The 19792-nt window shown below is 40.2% G+C and overlaps 1 protein-coding gene across 3 annotated transcripts; it reads left to right on the top strand.

Annotated features, from left to right (window-relative positions):
- Positions 1–923: 923 nt before the first annotated feature.
- LOC110534350 (SLAM family member 5) lies at positions 924–14653 on the top strand. Of its 3 annotated transcripts, none has more exons than XM_090187219.1 (6): positions 924–1126; positions 10067–10384; positions 10472–10753; positions 10874–10987; positions 11390–11460; positions 12411–14653. In XM_090187219.1, exons 1-6 carry the CDS (start codon positions 1057–1059, stop codon positions 12528–12530), a joined length of 975 nt encoding a protein of 324 aa, XP_090043345.1. In that variant the 5' UTR covers positions 924–1056; the 3' UTR covers positions 12531–14653. The 3 variants fall into 3 exon arrangements, with proteins under 3 accessions (XP_090043345.1, XP_090043344.1, XP_090043343.1); XM_090187218.1 differs by having other exon boundaries at positions 10874–10991; XM_090187217.1 differs by lacking the exon at positions 11390–11460 and having other exon boundaries at positions 10874–10991.
- Positions 14654–19792: the final 5139 nt, after the last annotated feature.

Below are 19792 nucleotides of genomic sequence, written 5' to 3'. Positions count from 1 at the left end.
ATCATAACTTTCACCTGGATTAATCTGGTCTGTCTAACTGCACTGACCACTTTACAGTAGCTATTACACTGAAATAATACCATTCTATTGTTTGAGGAGAGTGCACAAATGAAAGTTAACATGAAAGTTAATTAATTAACAAATTAGGCACATTTGGGCAGTCTTGATTCAGAAATGCAATGTATCATTGATCAGTCTAAAACTTTGCACATTCACTGCTGATAACTAGTGGCCAAAATCGAAATTGCACATGGGCTGGAATAATACATTATGGCCTTTCTCTTGCATTTCAAAGATGATGGTACAAAAAAAAAAAAAAAAACATTTGTTTTTTTCTTTGTATTATATTTTACCAGATCTATTGTGTTATTTTCTCCTACATTCCTTTCACATTTCCAAAAATGTCAAAGTGTTTCAAGAATATGCATATCCTTGCTTCAGGGCCTGACATACAGGCAGTTAGATTTGGGTATGTCATTTTAGGTGAAAATTGAAAAAAAGTGGCAGATCCTTAAGAGTTTTTTAACAACCTACACTCTGGTTCATCACTACATAACAAGTCTACTAACCACTCTCTTTATCTCAAGAGGGATGGGTATTATAATGTAATGAGCTCAGACATGATGGCAGTCATGGATTATCCAATTTCTCACACATGCTTCTTCTGCCAAACCTCCATCTCATCTCCTCAGGGTGTTGTGATGTTGACGGCAATGATGTGATTACTGACAGGGTAATCAAATACACCACTGTAGATGGAGTTGTAATCTTATCTCTCGAGAGGGAGAGACAGACTGGTGATGAGACGAGGGGTGTAAACATTTGCCCAAACAGTTGCAACTAAAACAACAGTTTCTATTGGATAAATTCAGTTAGGTCCCTCCCCTTTCTGTTTCCTTCTGTTTAAGAAACATTTTGCAACAGAATCGTCTTAATGAATACACCACAGAGGGCTGCTGGTCTGGTTGAGTCTATTCTCTCCTCTGTACCAGGACAAGATCACATCTTTCCGGTTCTTCACAGTGCACACCACTGAACAGTTGGAGATTTAGAGGAATGAACCATTTGTTCAGATGGAGAAGGCTTGCCAGACTGATGTTCATGCTGCTATATTTTCTCATTAATGGTATGTTTCTTTTATTTTTACTGATTTGCTGCACTAACTAAAATTGTATGTGGGAGATGACAGATAAGTAGCCAAATGTTTTTATTTTTAAATGTTCAATGTTTTAATTAGCAACATTGGTCAAATTAAAAAATTGCGAATCATTTAAACAGTGCAACATTTACACTGTGTGTAGCCTATCGCTAAGACTCATTCCAAAATAACATTCCTCCCTTTCTGGAGAGACGTGCTCCTTTATCCTGTCCGAGCATTAGACAAATATTTAAAGTAAGGGATAGATACAGACAGAGACTAGTTTCTAAAAACAGAGCTCTTTCATGGGAAGAAAGAGTTGTAGGATATAAACGTTTGTGATCTATACACCAACTACAGAGTATGCCAATACCTTATTGATTCATAGACTAACTTAGATGAGAGATTAATAATATTTTGGAAACAACAGGCTGACAACTTTTTATAGTTCTCTGAGACTGAGACTGGAGCTTGTCATTAGAAACGAATTTGTGTTCTATAAGAATTTTGGCCAAATGACAGAAGTCACATGTTCACTGTGTTTAGGCTCACAGTGTTTGCCCATTGATGTTTGAAAAGACTAATGACTATGGATGTGACAATAAAACATGCACCTTTATGGACATGGCTTCATCCCCAAAATGAAGAAATTCTTTAATGGATATCAATATCTAAAATTCATTCGGTAAAATTAACATTAAAACTCAGTGGTATTTAAGCTTCTTTAGAGTGGGACATTAAACAGGAAATGTTTATGGTTTATGTCATTATGTGGTCAGTGGCCGTCTGTCACATAGATGTATGGAAGAGTGCGAGGCAGGTCGTTGGAACAGGCAATGTCTTTTTGATGAAGTTCATGGTCTGGTCACAAGTCAGCTCACCACAAATGTGATGTACCTCTGTTCATAGCGTGAGACAAAAAAGTGGTGTTTTTTTAGGGTGTAAGTATCTCACTTGAATGTCTTAAAACTGAGAATGAAGACGTTCAAGAGAAATAAGAGCTTCTCTACATGACCAAAAGTATGTGGTCAGCAGTGGTGTAAAGTACTTAATTAATAATACTTTAAAGTACTACTTAAGTAGTTTTTTGGGGTTGGCCTTATGAATTCGAGCAGCGTTCTCTTGGCATCCGCCAAACCCAGATTCATCCATCAGACTGCCAGATGGTGAAGCGTGATTTCCAATGCTCAGGAGTCCAATGGCCGTGAGCTTTACTTTAATCCAGCTGATGCTTCGCATTGCGCATGGTGATTTTAGGCTTGTGTGTGTGGCTGCTCGGCCATGGAAAACCCAACGGGTTGCTCCTGATGAACAGTTCTTGTGCTGACATTGCTTTCAGAGGCATATTGGAACTCAGAAGTGAGTGTTGCAACCGAGGACAGACAATTTGTACACGCTATAGGCCTACTATAGGCTAACGTTAACTAGCTGGCCTGGCACATCATTGCCAATGAAAGGAAGTTAGGCTAGCTAGCAAGCATTTTAGCCAGGCAGCCTAGAACAACATAACCTAAAAGTGTGTAGCCTACTGTATGACCGTTTCCAACATGAAAGAGGAGGATGTCATTGGTGTTTCTCTTCAAGTAGGTTGATTCAACATATTTTTTTATACTTGCATGCATAATTCTGCTTTGAAGTTGATAAACTTGTAACCCCACTTTTGAGAAAATGGCCTTTGAATGTTTTGGTACACCTACTGGAGAGTTCTTTGTCTACACATATTCAGCATTCACACACTCTTAAGCCTTAGCCCCACCCAACCACTGATTTCAAGACTAAAACTGGTGAAAGTAGTAGTCTACAATAAGGAAATACTCTACGTAAAAATATATTTCATATACTCCTTGGTCTAGATCTTAATCTGACTATGAAAGTGTCCAGATAAAAATATGTAATAATTATTAGATGATGCTTACCCAGACACTAAATTTATGGGAAATTTATGGGAAAATCAATGCTATAACCCCCCCCCCCCCCCCCCCTTGACATGTTCATGAAATAGCAAGCTAGCTAAACAATTAACCATAACACCAACCCATAGCTTCAGTACAAACGGATTGGTATAGCTAGCGACCATCCATGAAGTTTGAATCTGCAGGTAGCTAAAGCTAACCAACTAGGTTCAATGTTAGCCAGCTAGCTACCATATGGCTATAACTAGCATCTCCTTTGTTTTGTTGACGTTGAGTGAGAGGTTGAGTGCCCTCACCTCATCCCTGTAGGCTGTCTCGTCGTTGTTGGTAGTCAAGCCCAGTACAGGGGCCCCCCAGGGGTGCGTGCTCAGTCCCCTCCTGTACTCCATGTTCAATCATGACTGCACGGCCACGCACGACTCCAACACGATCATTACATTTGCAGATGACACAACAGTGGTAGGCCTGATTACCGACAGCCTATAGGGAGGAGGTCAGAGACCTGGCCGTGTGGTCCCAGGACAACAACCTCTCCCTCAACATGATCAAGAAGAAGGAAATGATTGTGGACTACAGGAAAAAGAGGACCAAGCACGCCGCCGTTTTCATCGACGGGGCCGCAGTGGAGCAGGTTGAGAGCTTCAAGTTCCTTGGTGTCCACATCACCAACAAACTAACATGGTCCAAGAACACCAAGGCAGTCGTGAAGAGGGCACGACCAAACTTATTCCCATTCAGGAGACTGAGAAGATTTGGCATGGGTCCTCAGATCCTCAAAAGGTTCTACAGCTGCACCATCGAGAGCATGTTGCATCACAACCACTGGTTGCATCACTGCCTGGTATGGCAACTACTCTGCCTCTTACCGCAAGGCACTACAGAGGGTAGTGCGAACGGCCTAGTACATCACTGGGCCAAGCTTCCTGCCATCCAGGACCTCTATACCAGAGGAAGGCCCTAAAAAGGCCCTAAACATTGTCAAAGACTCCAGCCACCCTAGTCATAGACTGTTCTCTCTGCTACCACACGGCAAGCAGTACCGGAGCGTCAAGTCTCAGTCCAAGAGGCTTCTAAACAGCTTCTACCCCCAAGACAAAAGACTCCTGAACATCTAATTAAATGGTTACCCAGACTATTTGCACCCCCTTTCCCCCTCTTTACACCACTGCTACTCTCTGTTGTTATAGTCAATGCATAGTCACTTTAATAACTCTACCTACATGTACATACTACCTCAACTAACCGGTGCCCCCGCACATTGACTCTGTATCGGTACCCCCCTGTATATAGTCTTGCTATTGTTATTTTACTGCTGCTCTTTAATTACTTGCTACACTCATTCTTATCCTTATTTTTTGAAACTGCATTGTTGGTTAGGGGCTCGTAAGTAAGCATTTCACTGTAGTGTCTACACCTGCTGTATTTGGCGCATGTGACTAATGCGATTTGATTTGATTTGTTGGGAGGCCGGTAAGGTGGAGGTGATATGATCGATGACTAGTCCCAAAGCACTTCATGATGACAGAAGTGAGTGGTACGGGGCAGAAGTAATTTAGTTCAGTTCTTTTTGCCTTCTTGGGTACAGGAGCAATGATAGCCATCTTGAAGCATGTGGGGACTTCAGACTGGGATAGGGAGCAATTGAATATGTCCGTAAACACACCAGCCAGCTGGTCTGCGCATGCTCTGAGGACAAGGCTAGGGATGCCGTCTGGGCCAGCAGCCTTGCGAGGGTTAACACATTTAAATGTTTTACTCACGTCAGGCACCGAGAAGGTGAGGGGGGGCACAGTCCTTGTTAGCGGGCTGCGACAGTGGCACTGTATTATCCTCAAAGCGGTCAAAGAAGGTGTTTAGTTTGTCTGGAAGCGTGTTGTTGTTGTACGTGACGTGATTGGTTTTCTATTTTGTAGTCCGTTATTTCCTGTAGACCCTGCCACATACAGTGGGGCAAAAATAGTATTTAGTCAGTATTTAGTCAGCCACCAATTGTGCAAGTTCTCCCACTTAAAAAGATGAGAGTAATTTTATCATAGGTACACTTCAACTAGGACAGACTACCAGCAACAGTGTGTGAAAACCTTGTGAAGACTTCCAGAAAACATTTGACCTCTGTCATTGCCAACAAAGGGTATATAACAAAGTATTGAGATAAAGTTTTGTTATTGATTATTTTCCACCATAATTTGCAAATAAATTCATAAAAAATCCTACAATGTGATTTTCTGGAATTTTTTTTTCTCATTTTGTCTGTCATAGTTGAAGTGTACCTATGATGAAAATTACAGGCCTCTCTCATCTTTTTAAGTGGGAGAACTTGCACAATTGGTGGCTGACTAAATACTATTTTGCCCCACTGTACGTCTCGTGTCTGAGCTATTGAAATGCGACCACACATTGTCACTGCACCGGCATTTTGCTTGTTTGATTGCCTTGCGGAGGGAATAACTACAATGTTTATATTCAGTCATATTCCCAGACCTCTTTCCATGGTTAAAAGCATTGGATCACGCTGTCAGCTTTGAGAAAATGCCGCCATCCATCCACGGTTTCTGGTTAGGGTAGGTTTTAATAGTCACAGTGGGTACGACATCTCCAATGTACTTCTTTATAAACGCACTCACCGAGTCAGGTTATAGGTCAATGTTGTTCTCTGAGGCTGACCGGAACATATTCCAGTCAGCGTGATCAAAACAATCTTCTTGAAGCTTGGCTTCTGATTAGTCGGACCAGCGTTGAATGGTTCTCGTCACTGGTACATCCTGTTTGAGTTTCTGCCTATGAGACCTCAGAGCCTTGGATCATTACTGTTCTGTTATTATATTCTTTAATATTACATTTTGGGGTTGTTTCCACACAATTTAAGATGTTAGTTTGCCTTGCGCAAGGATGCATGCCAAGAATTTGAGAAGATCCACCTTGATTTCTTTGTATTTTTTGTTGTATAAAGTCTGCTCTTATGGTCTCTGTGTGCTCTTTTAAAACCTTTGCTTCACTGGCAATGCCTTTTGCATTTTGGATTGCAAGGTTGCTGAGTTTGGGGCTTGTAAATGTATCTGTCTTAGTTCATTACAGCTGGATACAGTATATGTTACAGCTGGTTTGCAGTTGGCTAGTTGTAGCTAGATGTTTTTGAATGTAAACAAAGCCTACCTCGATTGTTTTCTGTCTGAATTGTTTTCTCTTGCTTGTGTAAGTTTAGGTACTAGTTTCCCTGTTCTTTGTCCTGTCCTTTTGATTGTCCTTTTTGTTATTTGTTAGCTAGCTAGTTCTTTTTAGCTAATAGCAGGTAGCCAGTAGCTAGAAACTCTTAGCAACTCCATAACAACATGTAAACAACTGTTAGCTTGTTAGCTATCCAGTTGAGTTATCTGGATAAAAGTTGTCTTCTGATGTTGTATTCTTAGTCCTTCTTTATCTTTCACTCACTCGTTTTTCTCAAATGTACTCTTCCTCGAAATCATTTGAAATATGATATCTAATACTAGATATTAGGAGCTCATCATTTTACCAGCTGCTCTTGGAACTTGGAACAATAACTCAATAACTCTTAACTGATGTTTTGAAATTATCTGTCATTTTCCAATGAAAAATATATTTCCCAGCAAAAATCATTGCAGTTGTGCAGTGGCACATGCTTTTTTTATATGGCTACTGCAATACCTGTGTCCAAAATAACACAGTTACAGTCACGTTTGAACCTGCAGGGTTAATGTTAGATTATACTGTACAATTCAGTACAATTCAGTAATTGTGTAGTACAGGGGTAGGCAATCCTCTTCCTGGAGGGCCGCAGGTACTATAGGATTTTGTTCCAACTAGGCACCACACCTGACCAACTGAGCTAATTGATCAGTTCAGTTATTGCCTAAATTCAACACACCTGTCCTTCCAAGTCGGTTAAATGAAAAACATCAATCACCTGCGTCACTCCAGGATCATGGTTGCCTAACCCCTGGTGTAGTGGTTATGTCCTAACTCTTGGTTGGTCCTAACTATTTTGCAGTTATACTGCAATTGCTGCTTTCAAAATAACCATTATACTGCATATACTGTAACTGCAGTTTCACAATTCAAATTAACTACAAGTTGATGGCACAGCCAATGCTTTGTTGTTAATTGTCAGTTTTACTGTTACAGTAGCCAGCTGCAGAAATAGCCCCTCAACATTTGCATAAATTTTTTAAAACTGTTTTTCTTATATCAATTCACTGTTTTTGTGTTGTCTATCCTTTGTTACAATCCCTATGGCGATGCTGAGAAGTATGTTTATCCTAAATGAACAAAACTTTGGTATGTGGTATGTGAGTATGTGTGGGTCAGACATTAGGCAGTGATTAGGCAGAAAGATATTAGGCTTATTTCGTATGCATACTTAATATCAAATCAAATGTATTTATATAGCCCTTCTTACATCAGCTGATACATCAAAGTGCTGTACAGAAACCCAGTCTAAAACCCCAAACAGCAAGCAATGCAGGTGTAGAAGCACGGTGACTAGGAAATACTCCCTAGAATGGTCAAAACCTAGTAAGAAACATAGAGAGGAACCAGGCTATGAGGGGTGGCCAGTCCTCTTCTGGCTGTGTCTGGAGTATGTACGCTGGAGGCTAGCTTCCTTGTGCTGAAGAACATACAACATTAGGGAGGCTATCACCACAATGTTCATCGTCTCATCACCAATTTGCATAGTTAATTTGCTTAGAGAATGTGAAAACAATGTTGTACAAAAGTACTGTAGTTACACTCCTAGGCCTTACCCACCCATGTAAAATAGCCTTCCTTTTCCCAGTGCAATTTCACTTTCATTTTTAGAAATCCAAACACCCCTATCAGGTCTACATTGATCTGACAACTGTAAGAATTATAAGTCACGGGTTGACCTTTAGCATTACTGAGAACTATTCTGTTCGCAGCAATGAAAAGTATTCATTGCAGTGGAAACTTATTTCACCACATACAGTAGGCCTGTTAGTGAGATGGGACTCCTGTACACAGGGAAGACTGTGTGGGGCTGCTTCTCAGTGTGGTCAAACCACTAACGTGACAGAAGAAGGCGGACCACACGATGTGACAGACTGATGGGAAAGGAAATTACTCTGTGTTCACAAGCAGAGACACAGTCACATATTCAGATAGACTATGTATACAGTTCGCTATTGGAGGACAAATACATTATGTTCGTAGGGTGTGCATGAGTTCTCTTCTATTCACCTGTAGAACTAATACTGAAAAGCTGCTCTTGTACAAGCCCAATAATATGCCTTTGGGCCTATGAGCCAATAACCAGATTATTAAGCTAATGACCTGGGTAACCTACTGCCTAATTGAGCCCACCTGCTGCCTACATTAAGACTATGTCTCCACAGAGGATGTGACACTGAAACATTTGTTCTACCTTACTCAACACCTAAAACCATAGCTGTGGGAAGTAGGGGTGCTGAGGGTGCTGCAGCACCTCCTGAAAAATCAGAAGTAGTGCACTGGGCATTTAATCGTCCTGTATTAGCGGACCAATATAGCCATCTGTAGTGCGGGCAAAAAAACATCCACCCTCCGTCAATGAAAAAAATAACTGCGCCCCCACCCCCAAACTACTTCCTGCAGCTGGGCCTAAAATCTACAAATCTTTTGCAGTTAGGACATTTTTATTTAGGAAAAAAAAGAAGATACTATTTAGGGGAAAAAAAGGAAATACTTTAAAGTACTACTGAATTTGTTTTTGAGGAGTATCTGTACTTTACCATTTATATTTTTGACAACTTGTACTTTTACTCCACTACATTCCTAAAGAGAATAATGTACATTTTACTCCATGCATTTTCCCTGACACCCAAAAGTTCTCATTACATTTTCAATGCTTAGCAGGACAAAAAAAAGTCAAATGCACGCACTTATCAAGAGAACATGCCTAGTCATCCCTCCTGCCTATAATCTGGCAGACTCATTAACCACAAATGCTTAGTTTGTAAATTACGTGTGACTGTTTGAGTGTGCCCCTGGCTATCCGTAAATAAAAACTATTTAAAAATATATATATATGAGCTCTGGTTTGTTTGAAATAAGGAATTTGAAATCATTCATACTTTTACCTTTGATACTTAAGTATGTTTTAGCCTTTACATTTACTTTTGATACTTAAGTAGATTTAAAACCAAACACTTACAATTTTACTCAAGTAGTATTTTACTGGGTGACTCATTTAGATTTTTTATTAAGGTGTCTTTACTTTCATTCAAGTATGACAATTTGATACTTTTTCCACCAATGATTATTGATATACATTACATCTGTCTAGATAATTACATCTGAGTAATTTAGCAGACACATTTCTACAGGCTACAGATGCTTATAATCAGAATATTTTTACAGTGTCCATTTGTACAGATAACCTGCCTCTTTCCTACTGCTAGTAGGACAACCATCATGCCCCTGATCTATTTTTCTGGTTTCTCAACACAAAAACTTGATTGAACAAATAACACATAGGCTAACGCCTACAATAGTCCTCTATCAGGTTGAAATTTTCCTCTGACCCTGAAATTCAAAGGATTCGATCTAGGCTATCTGAGAGGCTATAGTGGAAAGTTATGTTACTTGAAATATCTCTGTAAAGTCATGTGCTTTTTCAGTGATATCCTTGACTTTTATTTGGGGAGAAGAACTTTCCTCACTCAGAGAATGCATTTCCATGTGAACTTAATTTCGGACAAAATATTCAAAATATTCAAAATATTCATATTTCCTGACCCCAACCATCACATTAGGCCTGTAAATAACTAAGAATGACCGTGATACTCAAGTCAGTAGCGTCATTCCAGACGACTACAATGCAGACGTGCAGAAATCATGAACTAATGATTGAATTTCATTGTCGTCTTCAGTGCAGTCTGACATCAGATCACTATATCATATGGATACAGTTACTGACATGTTAAACACTTATCCAGGTATTGTGAGATTTAGTGTGCGACTGCAGTCATTGTGTTAATATTTAGTCTCTCTCTTTCCACAGTTCTCTGTGCTTCCCAGCAAACAGTCCAGTCTGAGACTCAGCAGGTGAAGGGCATCGTGGGACAGTCTTTCTCTTTTCAAGAGAGGGTGATCAATTCTAGCAATTTACTTTATGGAGACCTTGGCAGTATTGCAAATGTGTACCCTGGTAAACGAGGCAAAATCACCCTTGAGAAGAGATTTGAAAACCGCCTCCACTTGAACAATGTTACAAGATACTTCACTCTGTCAGACCTTCAGATAGACGATGCTGGGGTTTATACTGTGGAGAATACAGACGAAGAGAAAAAAAGAAAAACATTTGAGCTCACTGTATACAGTAAGTGTTTTTGTATCTGTGTGTTGTATATTTTGAAAACATTTAATATAGTTTCCAATTTCAATGTATTTGTATTTTTTCTTCTAGATGTTGTTTCCAAACCTCAGGTGACAGAGTGTAACAGCAGCTCCTGTAGTGTGGTGTGTTCCGTGGACAATGAAAAAGAGGTGACCTTGACCTTGTACAGGGGAGAGGAAATACTAAACCAGACCAGCAGTCCTGACCTCACCACCGATCTCTCTCTCCACTTGGAGATAGAGGGAAAGAACTACAACTCCACCTACAGCTGTGTGGCTTCCAACCCTGTCAGCAATGAGACAGTTCTTGTCCCAAAATGTTGCAGTGAAGATGGTCGTGCTAATGATGCAGGTGAGACACATTTTGAATTAAAACCATCCAGAAAATAGCAATTACTAAGTGAAAGTGAAGTGTAGTTGAGCTCATTCAAAACATATTTTACAAAAATAATTTCCTTGTGCTTTATTTCAGACACTGATGGGATGACTCTGGGTATGGTTATTGCTGTAACCTGCGTCTTGGTTGCCTCAGGGCTGGTTGGACTTGCAATCTATCTAAGGAAGAGTAGAAATGAACACTCACAAGGCAGGTATTTATCTTTTACAGGTGTGAGGTCACTCCCCAAAGTCAAAACATGCATAGCCTTTTTTAAATATTTTTTTTACAATCAAGGGTAGTGTTTTGGAAAAGGTAGGAAATGTTTGCTTGAACCCAGGATGCAGGTCAAATAAAGTGTCGTATCTTCCACACTTCCTCTGCTTGGTCAGACAGTGTCATTATCCCAGACAACTTCTCGAAATGTTGAAAAAGCAGAAGGCACACAAACTCTCTGACAATGATCACTTGAATAGCTTGGCTTATCTGACACCAAAATAGCTCCTGAGTGTTTACAGAACCTGTGCTGTGGGGTGAGCATCTATATGTCTCTGTCAGTTAGTCACACCTCCCCTTAAGCCTATATTTACTTTCCTTTATTTGTCTTCTTAGATTCAGCCGAAAGAGTGCAGGTTGACATTGAGTATACAGAGATAACTCCTAAAAAACGAACAGATAACCAGGTTAGTAAAAATGTTACAGGCTGATTGACAATACAGCAGCCCTCATGTCTACAACTGTTGGCTTTATCTCTGTGTCAGTGGGTTCATGTGGTCTTGAGTTGCACAGACAACCTGAGTTTGATACCCGGCCTGATGTCTTTGCAACTCATTTGGTTGCACAATGAGAAGCCACACGGCGCATATGGTGTACCGGAGCGCCAAGTCTAGGTCCAAAAGACTTCTTAACAGCTTCTACCCCCAAGCCATAAGACTCCTGAACAGCTAATCAAATGGCAACCCAGACTATTTGCATTGCCCCCCACCCCCCTCCCCTATTTTACGCAGCTGCTACTCCCTGTTTATTATCTATGCATAGTCACTTTAACTCTACCTACATATGCATACTACCTCAATCCTCGACTAACCAGCACATTGACTCTGTACCGGTACCCCCTGTTTATAGCCCCGCTATTGTTATTTCACTGATGCTCTTTAATTATTTGTAACTTTTTTACTTAACACTTATTTTTCTTAAACTGCATTGTTGGTTAAGGGCTTGTACAGTAAGTAAGCATTTCACTGTCAGGTCTACTACACCTGTCGTATTCAGTACATGTGACAATTAACATTTGATTTGATTAGCAATTCCTTTGATCTTCATATGGTCTTTTACAGTATTTGCTAAGTCTGTAGAATTTTAAAGTTAGGCTTCGTGATTCCTTCCACTAGCTTTAGGAAAGGTTCTAGATGTGTTGTGTTGACTGTTGAGTTCCGTACTGCAGAACAATGAGAGTAGACAAGAGATCGTCAGGCTTGTCCTGTTTCCTTCCTCTGGCACAAAGTTTATAATAAAGAAGCATAGGATCCTTTTTTAGTTTTTTTTGTTACTTTCCTAACCTCTTATCTCCCCACTCTCTGCCCCTTCTTTCCCTGTCCCTCCCTCCCCTACCTACCCCCTTCTCCTTGCCTAGGAGGAGCGAACAGATATACCAGAATTGGAGTGGCGTAGAGACAACGCTAAGCTGACATCAGTTTATGATACACTCCTGTTACATCGCATGGCTGCCAGCGGGGATGTTGACACAGCATGAAAGAGACAAATGTGAAGTCAATAGGATAACTCACATCATGGTAGGGGACAGTATATCATAAAGAGGACATTGAAACAAAACGAAAGTAAAAAATGATTCACCCAGAAAACCTTTTAGAGGCACAGTTGTTATGGGAGAAAAATCCCCTGGAACTGTTGAGCTGATATTATAATTTCAGGCTTCATTTGTAGGTCAATTCTCACAAACCTGTCAAATAGAGACCTCGATAACATCCACTGATAAGAACCAATTCAATAGCTATCCATTGAGTTAGTAGCAGGATATCCTTCTTTTCAAGTGCCTTTTTTCCCAAATCTCAATGTATAGGTTAAAACAAATGGAACATATATTTTAATACATTTCACTAGTGTGTTTGCTATGCTACTGCTGGACTAACGCTTATTTTTAGTATTGACTGTTCTGTTGTTTAAATGTAGGTGCCTCCCCTGCATCGTTTTATAGCTGATCATTGTTTAGCTTGCCAGTGGATCGCAGCTGTGTACATCATATAAAAAGAGCAGGCGTTTGAGATAAAGCCACCTGCTCCTTAGAAGCAATGGCTGTTAGGCTGCTTTAGAAACAAAAGGTCCATAGATACATGTTTTCATTTCACCGTGTATGTTGTATTGAAAATAACTTTCTGAGGGATAGATCTTGATTTAATTCAATTGTAGCTCTTAATTAGCTTGTTTAGTTTATTATGATGGACCATTTATTGGTTGTCCTTATCTATGAAGCACATCCTCCCTTAACAATACAATCACTCCCTCCGGCAGACTCTGTAGACTCTGTAGACTCTCCTTCTATCAGAGCATGTTGTGCTCCACCTACATTATTGCAGCCTTTGTATATATCTGTGCCAGCACAGGTTACTGTGACCCGAAAATACCAAATCTGTTGATACCATAGTGAGTTGTTACACTGTAGGCGTTGTTATACTTCTCTATTTCAGAGTAGTTACTGAGACTGAATATAAATATGTAATTCACGTTTCACTATTTTAAAATAATCTCTTCACTTATTCAAACTGATGAAAATAAACATGTTGTACTGAGCTTCAATATGTCAAATCAAAGACTTACCCATACATTTAATTTAAAGTCATAAAATGTGTATAGTTCCTGATGTTTAACAGTCATCAATACATCAATGCCCTTGCTTGAAATATATTAATGTTTTAAATACTCTAGCACAACTCAAAATATGATGGTAGATTACTCCGTTCCCCATTTATGTTTTTGTTGTCATTTAAATCTGTGTAAACAAATAATGTATTGCTTCAGAATACCTGGGTAAACTGTCATTCATTGAAACCATGGCTGCTTCTATTAGTTTAAGAGTGGCAACATTTCACCAGAAACACAACTCCATGTTGTGGTTTTAACGTTGCCCACTTCTAGGGTCAAATAGGAGGGACCACTGTAATTGTTTGGTGGATTCTCTATTTAGTGAGTTTAAGTGTGTGTGATCTTTTTTTCCTGTCGCTTTGCATGCCAGGCAGCTGTACATTTAAAAATATATATTTACAATAATGCAAATAGTGAATTACTAACTTTTTATTTAAAAATCCTATAATATTTACAGCTTTGTTTTGAGAAAAGATTGGCCTTTTCTCCCATCTAGTGGTTGATTGTTATTTTTTTATATTTCAGTATACTGTACATAATGCATAGTGTTTCGCTCTGAGACAGTGTACTGTGAATTGTGTAAGTGTATCTTAAATCATGTTCAACCAAAAATGTTCTCTAACAACCTTTTTGTGCTTTAGACTGTGGTCACGCATTTTTGTGCCAATGTGCCATTATTTATGACATTATTGTGAGTAAAAATGTAAACATTTGTGAAATATGCCATTTTTATTGTTTAAATCCCATTTGGTAGCTAAACATGAGCCTCATTTATCATTCTGTGTATTTGTTATCTATTTTGATTTTAATATTGAAAAATTGCTTGGTTAATGATTATGTATTATAGATACGTTGTGGTAGAGTATAGCGTAATAATATGTTGTGTTATGTACTGTTTTATTGTGTATGTAATTGCGCAATGGTCGCTGGACCCCAGGAAGAGTAGCTAACGTGGGTCTGGAATAAACACAAATGTTATGTAATTTTCCAAGAAAATCAGATTGCGCAATGTTGTAATTTGTTTAACTCCAATGTTTTGTTACAGGAAATGAGTAACCTTTGTATATAAAACACACATTAGCTTTCCGTCTGTAGCAGCATGGACAAAGTGGTGAGTAGCCTACCTTTATACTTTAATTTGATTCCTGATCTATAGCATAATTCCACAAAGTTACGATGAAATGTAACTTCCTTATCTTATAAACTACATTTAACCAAATATGATTATTCATGTTCTGAGTCGTTCAGTGGGGTCTTTCTCTAACATATCAACATTGTATAAAAAAAGTTGGATTTCGTAACTTCATGCATCTGATAATAAGCACTGAACTCTGTTGACAGAGCGGTAGTGCTTTCTCGCAGTAACTTTTGAGGGTTTTACATGTGTTGGTCCTCTGCAAAGTTGTTTGTGAGAAATCTTCGAAAAAGAATGAGAATTTTTGTATTAATATGAAAAGCGTACAGTATACTAAAATATGAAAATACTGCATGGCATGTCTCAAAATCAATATCTATTTTACGTCCTCCAGATTTGAGAAGAAAAATTATGACGTCAACAGTGAGCCTGTCAATTAGCCTAATTCTCGCACAGCATCCAGCTTAGCTGACACAATGCTATTTTCCAGATTTTTGACCACTTTCGTTCTCTGGCCTCCATTGATTTAGTCACCCTAATTTTGGCTATCCCTAAGAGTAAACACTTTTGAACGGATTATGATAGAGACATGCGGGTTTGGACCATTGCTTTTCTTAGAGGAGTGTCAACACAATTAACATACTATTTTACCCATTGGTCAAAATATGTGTTTTTGATTGGACATCTTAATTTACATGTATTCATGTAATAGTCCACTCCGTTACACTCAAAAGTTACTTCAACTTCAACCAGTGAATGCTAGTGATGGCTAGCTATGCTAGCTATTCTGCCAGTCTCTCTTAAAAAGAGTGTTATCAAGCTAATAGCACATCCTGCATTCACATTTATTTTTCAGGGGTCTGCGGTAGGTTGATAACGATATCGCCAAAGTATATTGTATCAGACATGTCAAACGACAATTCCAGATAATGAGAAAACAGTTATGGTATTTAACTTAAGAGAATGTACAAGTTTTAACAAGGCAATCTTGGAGCTAATTTGACTGTGTGCAATGCAGTTGCAGCTGTGGCTGCTGTGAAACGTTAGAGGCCCAGACGTTGTTGACCTCACCACGTTTTATTAAATAAAACCCCTTTTCTCATTTGGTAAAAAGTCAGTCCTCCGTGACCCGGAAAACCGGTAAGTGGTCAAGGAGAGTCTCAATTCGTTAGTAGGCAAACGGAACACGGTCCTCCCTTCCTTTTGGCGAGAATGCACAAGAGAATCCTACCAATTCTCTGAAGAGTTTGAAATCTGCCTCACCCCATTTGAATCAGCTGTTGTTTTCTCATAGGAGAAAACCATGCAAACATTTAAAAACGATATGCTACTTATCCTTTTATGTGTAAATGCTAGATTCGTTTTTATCACTATACATTTCTTTTGGGATTCCATGTGCCTGATGACGTGCGATTTAAGAAGTCTCATTTCATACAAGCGCATTGAGAGATCGTCTGTCTAGTCTGAACGATTTGAGCTGAAAACTACCCCCCAAGTCCTAGAGTCAGGTTTACAATGAAAAGGGTGCAAACAAGGTCATGGCATTTATCTGATCCTCTGTTGTATCTCAGGTTTGAACTATTAGCTGTGAATCAGGGTTGGGCTCAATTAAGATTTTTGGAATTGATTCATAAATTTAAATTCACCCCACTCCTAAAACCTCTAAAGAATGTAGAAATTTGAGTTGGAGTAAAGGAGAATGTAATTCATTGCAATCGAAGATGGTCTATGATATTGATAATGGCGCCGACAGAGATGGTCGCTTCGCGTTCTTAGGAAACTATGCAGTATTTTGTTTTTTTATGTATTATTTCTTACATTGTTACCCCAGGAAATCTTAAGTCTTATTACATACAGCTGGGAAGAACTATTGGATATAAGAGCAACGTCAACTTACCAACATTACAACCACGAATACGACTTTCCAGAAGCGGATCCTCTGTTTGGACCACCACCCAGGACAATGGAGCCGATCCCAGTACGTGACCCAAAACAACGGCGCCGCAGAAGCGGCAGACTGAGCGGTCTTCTGGTCAGGCTCCGTAGACGGGCACATCGCTCACCGCTCCTGAGTATACTACTCGCCAATGTCCAGTCTCTTGACAACAAGGTAGACGAAATTCGAGCAATGGTTGCCTTCCAGAGAGACATCAGAGATTGTAACAGTCTCTGTTTCATGACTCACTCGGGATACCTTAGAGTCGGTACAGCCACCCGGTTTCTTCATGCATCGTGCCGGCAGAAACAAGCATCCCTAAGAAGGGTGGGGGTGTATGCCTTACGATTAACGAGTCGTGGTGTGATCATAACAACATACAGGAACTCAAGTCTTTTTGTTCACCTGACTTCATCACAATCAAATGCCGACCGCATTATCTACCAAGAGAATTCTCTTTGATGACAATCACAGCCAAATATATCCCCCCCAAGCAGACACCTCGATGGCCCTGAAAGAACTTCATTGGACTCTGTGTAAACTGGAAACCACATATCCTGAGGCTGCATTTTTTGAATCTGCGGATTTTAACAAAGCTAATCTGAAAACAAGGCTCCCTAAATCTAAAAAGAAACCTAGCCCCATCGCAGACACCGACGTCTTGTCCCAGACAAACTTCTTTGCTCACTTTGAGGACAATACAATGCCACTGACACGGCCCGATACCAAAACCTGTGGGCTCTCCTTCACCGCAGCCAACATGAGCAAAACATTTAAACGTGTTAACCCTTGCATGGCTGCCGGCCCAGACGACATCCCTAGCTGCGTCCTCAGAGCATGCGCAGACCAGCCGGCGGGTGTGTTTCCAGACATATTCAATCCCTATCCCAGTCTCCTGTTCCCACATGCTTCAAGAGGGCCACCATTGTTCCTGTTCCCAAGAAAGCAAAGGTAACTGAGCTAAATGACTATCACCCTGTAGCACTCAACTCCGTCATCATGAAGTGCTTTGAGAGACTAGTCAAGGACCATATCACCTCCACCCTACCTGACACCCTAGACCCACTCCAATTTGCTTACCGCCCCAATATATCCACAGTCGACGCAATCATACTGCACACTGCCCTAACCCATCTGGACAAGAGGAATACCTATGTAAGAATGCTGTTCATCGATTACAGCTCAGCATTTAAAACCATAATACCCTCCAAACTCATCATTAAGCTCGAGACCCTGGGTCTCGACCCCGATCTGTGCAACTGGGTCCTGGACTTTGACGGGCTGCCCCCAGGTGGTGAGTTTAGGAAACAACATCTCCACCCCGCTGATCCTCAACACCGGGGCCCCTCAAGGGTGCGTTCTCAGCACTCCCCTGTACTCCCTGTTCACCCATGACTGCGTGGCCATGCACGCCTCCAACTCAATCATCAAGTTTGCAGACGACACTACAGTGGTAGGCTTGATTACCAACAACGATGAAACGGCCTATAGGGAGGAGGTGAGGGCCCTCAGAGTGTGGTGTCAGGAAAATAACCTCACACTCAATGTCAAAACAAAGGAGATGATTGTGGACTTCGGGAAACAGCAGAGGGAGTACCCCCCTATCCACATCGACGGGACAGTAGTGGAGAAGGTGGAAAGATTTAAGTTCCTCGGTGTACACATCACGGACAAACTGAAATGGTCCACCCACACAGACAGCTTGGTAAAGAATGCGCAACAGCAACTCTTCAATCTCAGGAGGCTGAAGAAATTTGGCTTGTCACCAAAACCACTCTAAAACTTTTACAGATGCACAATCGAGAGCATCCTATCGGACTGTACCACCGCCTGGTACGGCAACTGCTCCGCCCACAACTGTAAGGATCTCCAGAGGGTAGTGAGGTCTGCACAATGCATCACCGGGGGGGAAACCACCTGCCCTCCAGGACACCTACACCACCCGATGTCACAGAAAGGCCAAAAAGATCATCAAGGACAACAACCACCTGAGCCACTGCCTGTTCACCCCGCTATCATCCAGAAGGCGAGGTCAGTACAGGTGCATCAAAGCTGGGACCAAGAGACTGAAAAACTGTTAAACAGCCATCACTAACATTGAGTAGCTGCTGCCAACATACTGACTCAAATCTCTAACCACTTTAATAATACAAAATTGGATGTAATAAATGTATTGCTAGTCACTTTAAACAATGCCACTTTATACAATGTTTACATATCCTACATAACTCATCTCATATGTATATACTGTGCTCTATACCATCTACTGCAACTTGCCTATGCCGTTTGGCCATCGCTCATCCATATATTTATATGTACATATTCTTATTCATTCCTTTACACTTGTGTGTATAAGGTAGTTTTGGGAAATTGTTAGATATTACTGCATGCTCGGAACTAGAAGCACAAGCATTTCGCTACACTCGCATTAACATCTGCTAACCATGTGTATGTGAGCAATACAATTTGATTTGATTGACAAGATGGTCAAGTGACCACTTTTCTTCTTCATTGGCTGATTGCTTCCATCTCATAGGAATCCTCACCCAGTTGACTACCCTAAAGTGGTTGAAGCCATCATTGGCAATGTCCATGCTGAAACAGGTTATATCAATGATGAGTCCTCTATCTCTACGACAGCAGAAACAACTCAGATAAAGTATTTTTTTTCAAAGTTGCTGAAATGCCACTTGTGTCCACTTATGTGCATTCATAACAACCTAACCATTACGAAACTTCTATTGGATCAAGTAAATCTCACGTAGCAAATGAGCAATTACGTTTTTTGTTGACCAAATTCGATACCCTCATGGACCTCAATACATAATGTTCTCACTTCATGGGCTTATTTTTGTGGACAGATTTTGCGGGCAGAGTAAATCCTCTAGTGCAATTAAAATAAATTCCACTCAGTTATAAAACATGAGAGTTTCATTGAATCTGACAGGTCACACTTCCAAATACCAAAAAATATTTAACTTTTCTCTGGAAACAATGTTCATATACTCTTTTGACCTCAGTGCTTGGAATAGCCAATTATATTTCCACCAAATTTGATCTCTTC

This window comes from Oncorhynchus mykiss, chromosome 10 (assembly GCF_057628025.1).
Source record: "Oncorhynchus mykiss isolate SJ-2025 chromosome 10, ASM5762802v1, whole genome shotgun sequence".
NCBI classification, from domain to species: Eukaryota; Metazoa; Chordata; class Actinopteri; order Salmoniformes; family Salmonidae; genus Oncorhynchus; species Oncorhynchus mykiss.
Note: the sequence above shows the minus strand (reverse complement) of the source record. Positions and strands in the feature narration are given on the sequence as shown.

What these genes read in the sequence shown, in the direction of transcription:
- LOC110534350 (XM_090187219.1), top strand. Translation starts at nt 1,057, where the DNA reads ATGAACCATTTGTTCAGATGGAGAAGGCTTGCCAGACTGATGTTCATG. An exon ending in TAGAAATGAACACTCACAAG is followed by an intron (nt 10,988 to 11,389) that starts GCAGGTATTTAT and finishes TTGTCTTCTTAG; the next exon opens with ATTCAGCCGAAAGAGTGCAG. An exon ending in AAAAACGAACAGATAACCAG is followed by an intron (nt 11,461 to 12,410) that starts GTTAGTAAAAAT and finishes CTCCTTGCCTAG; the next exon opens with GAGGAGCGAACAGATATACC.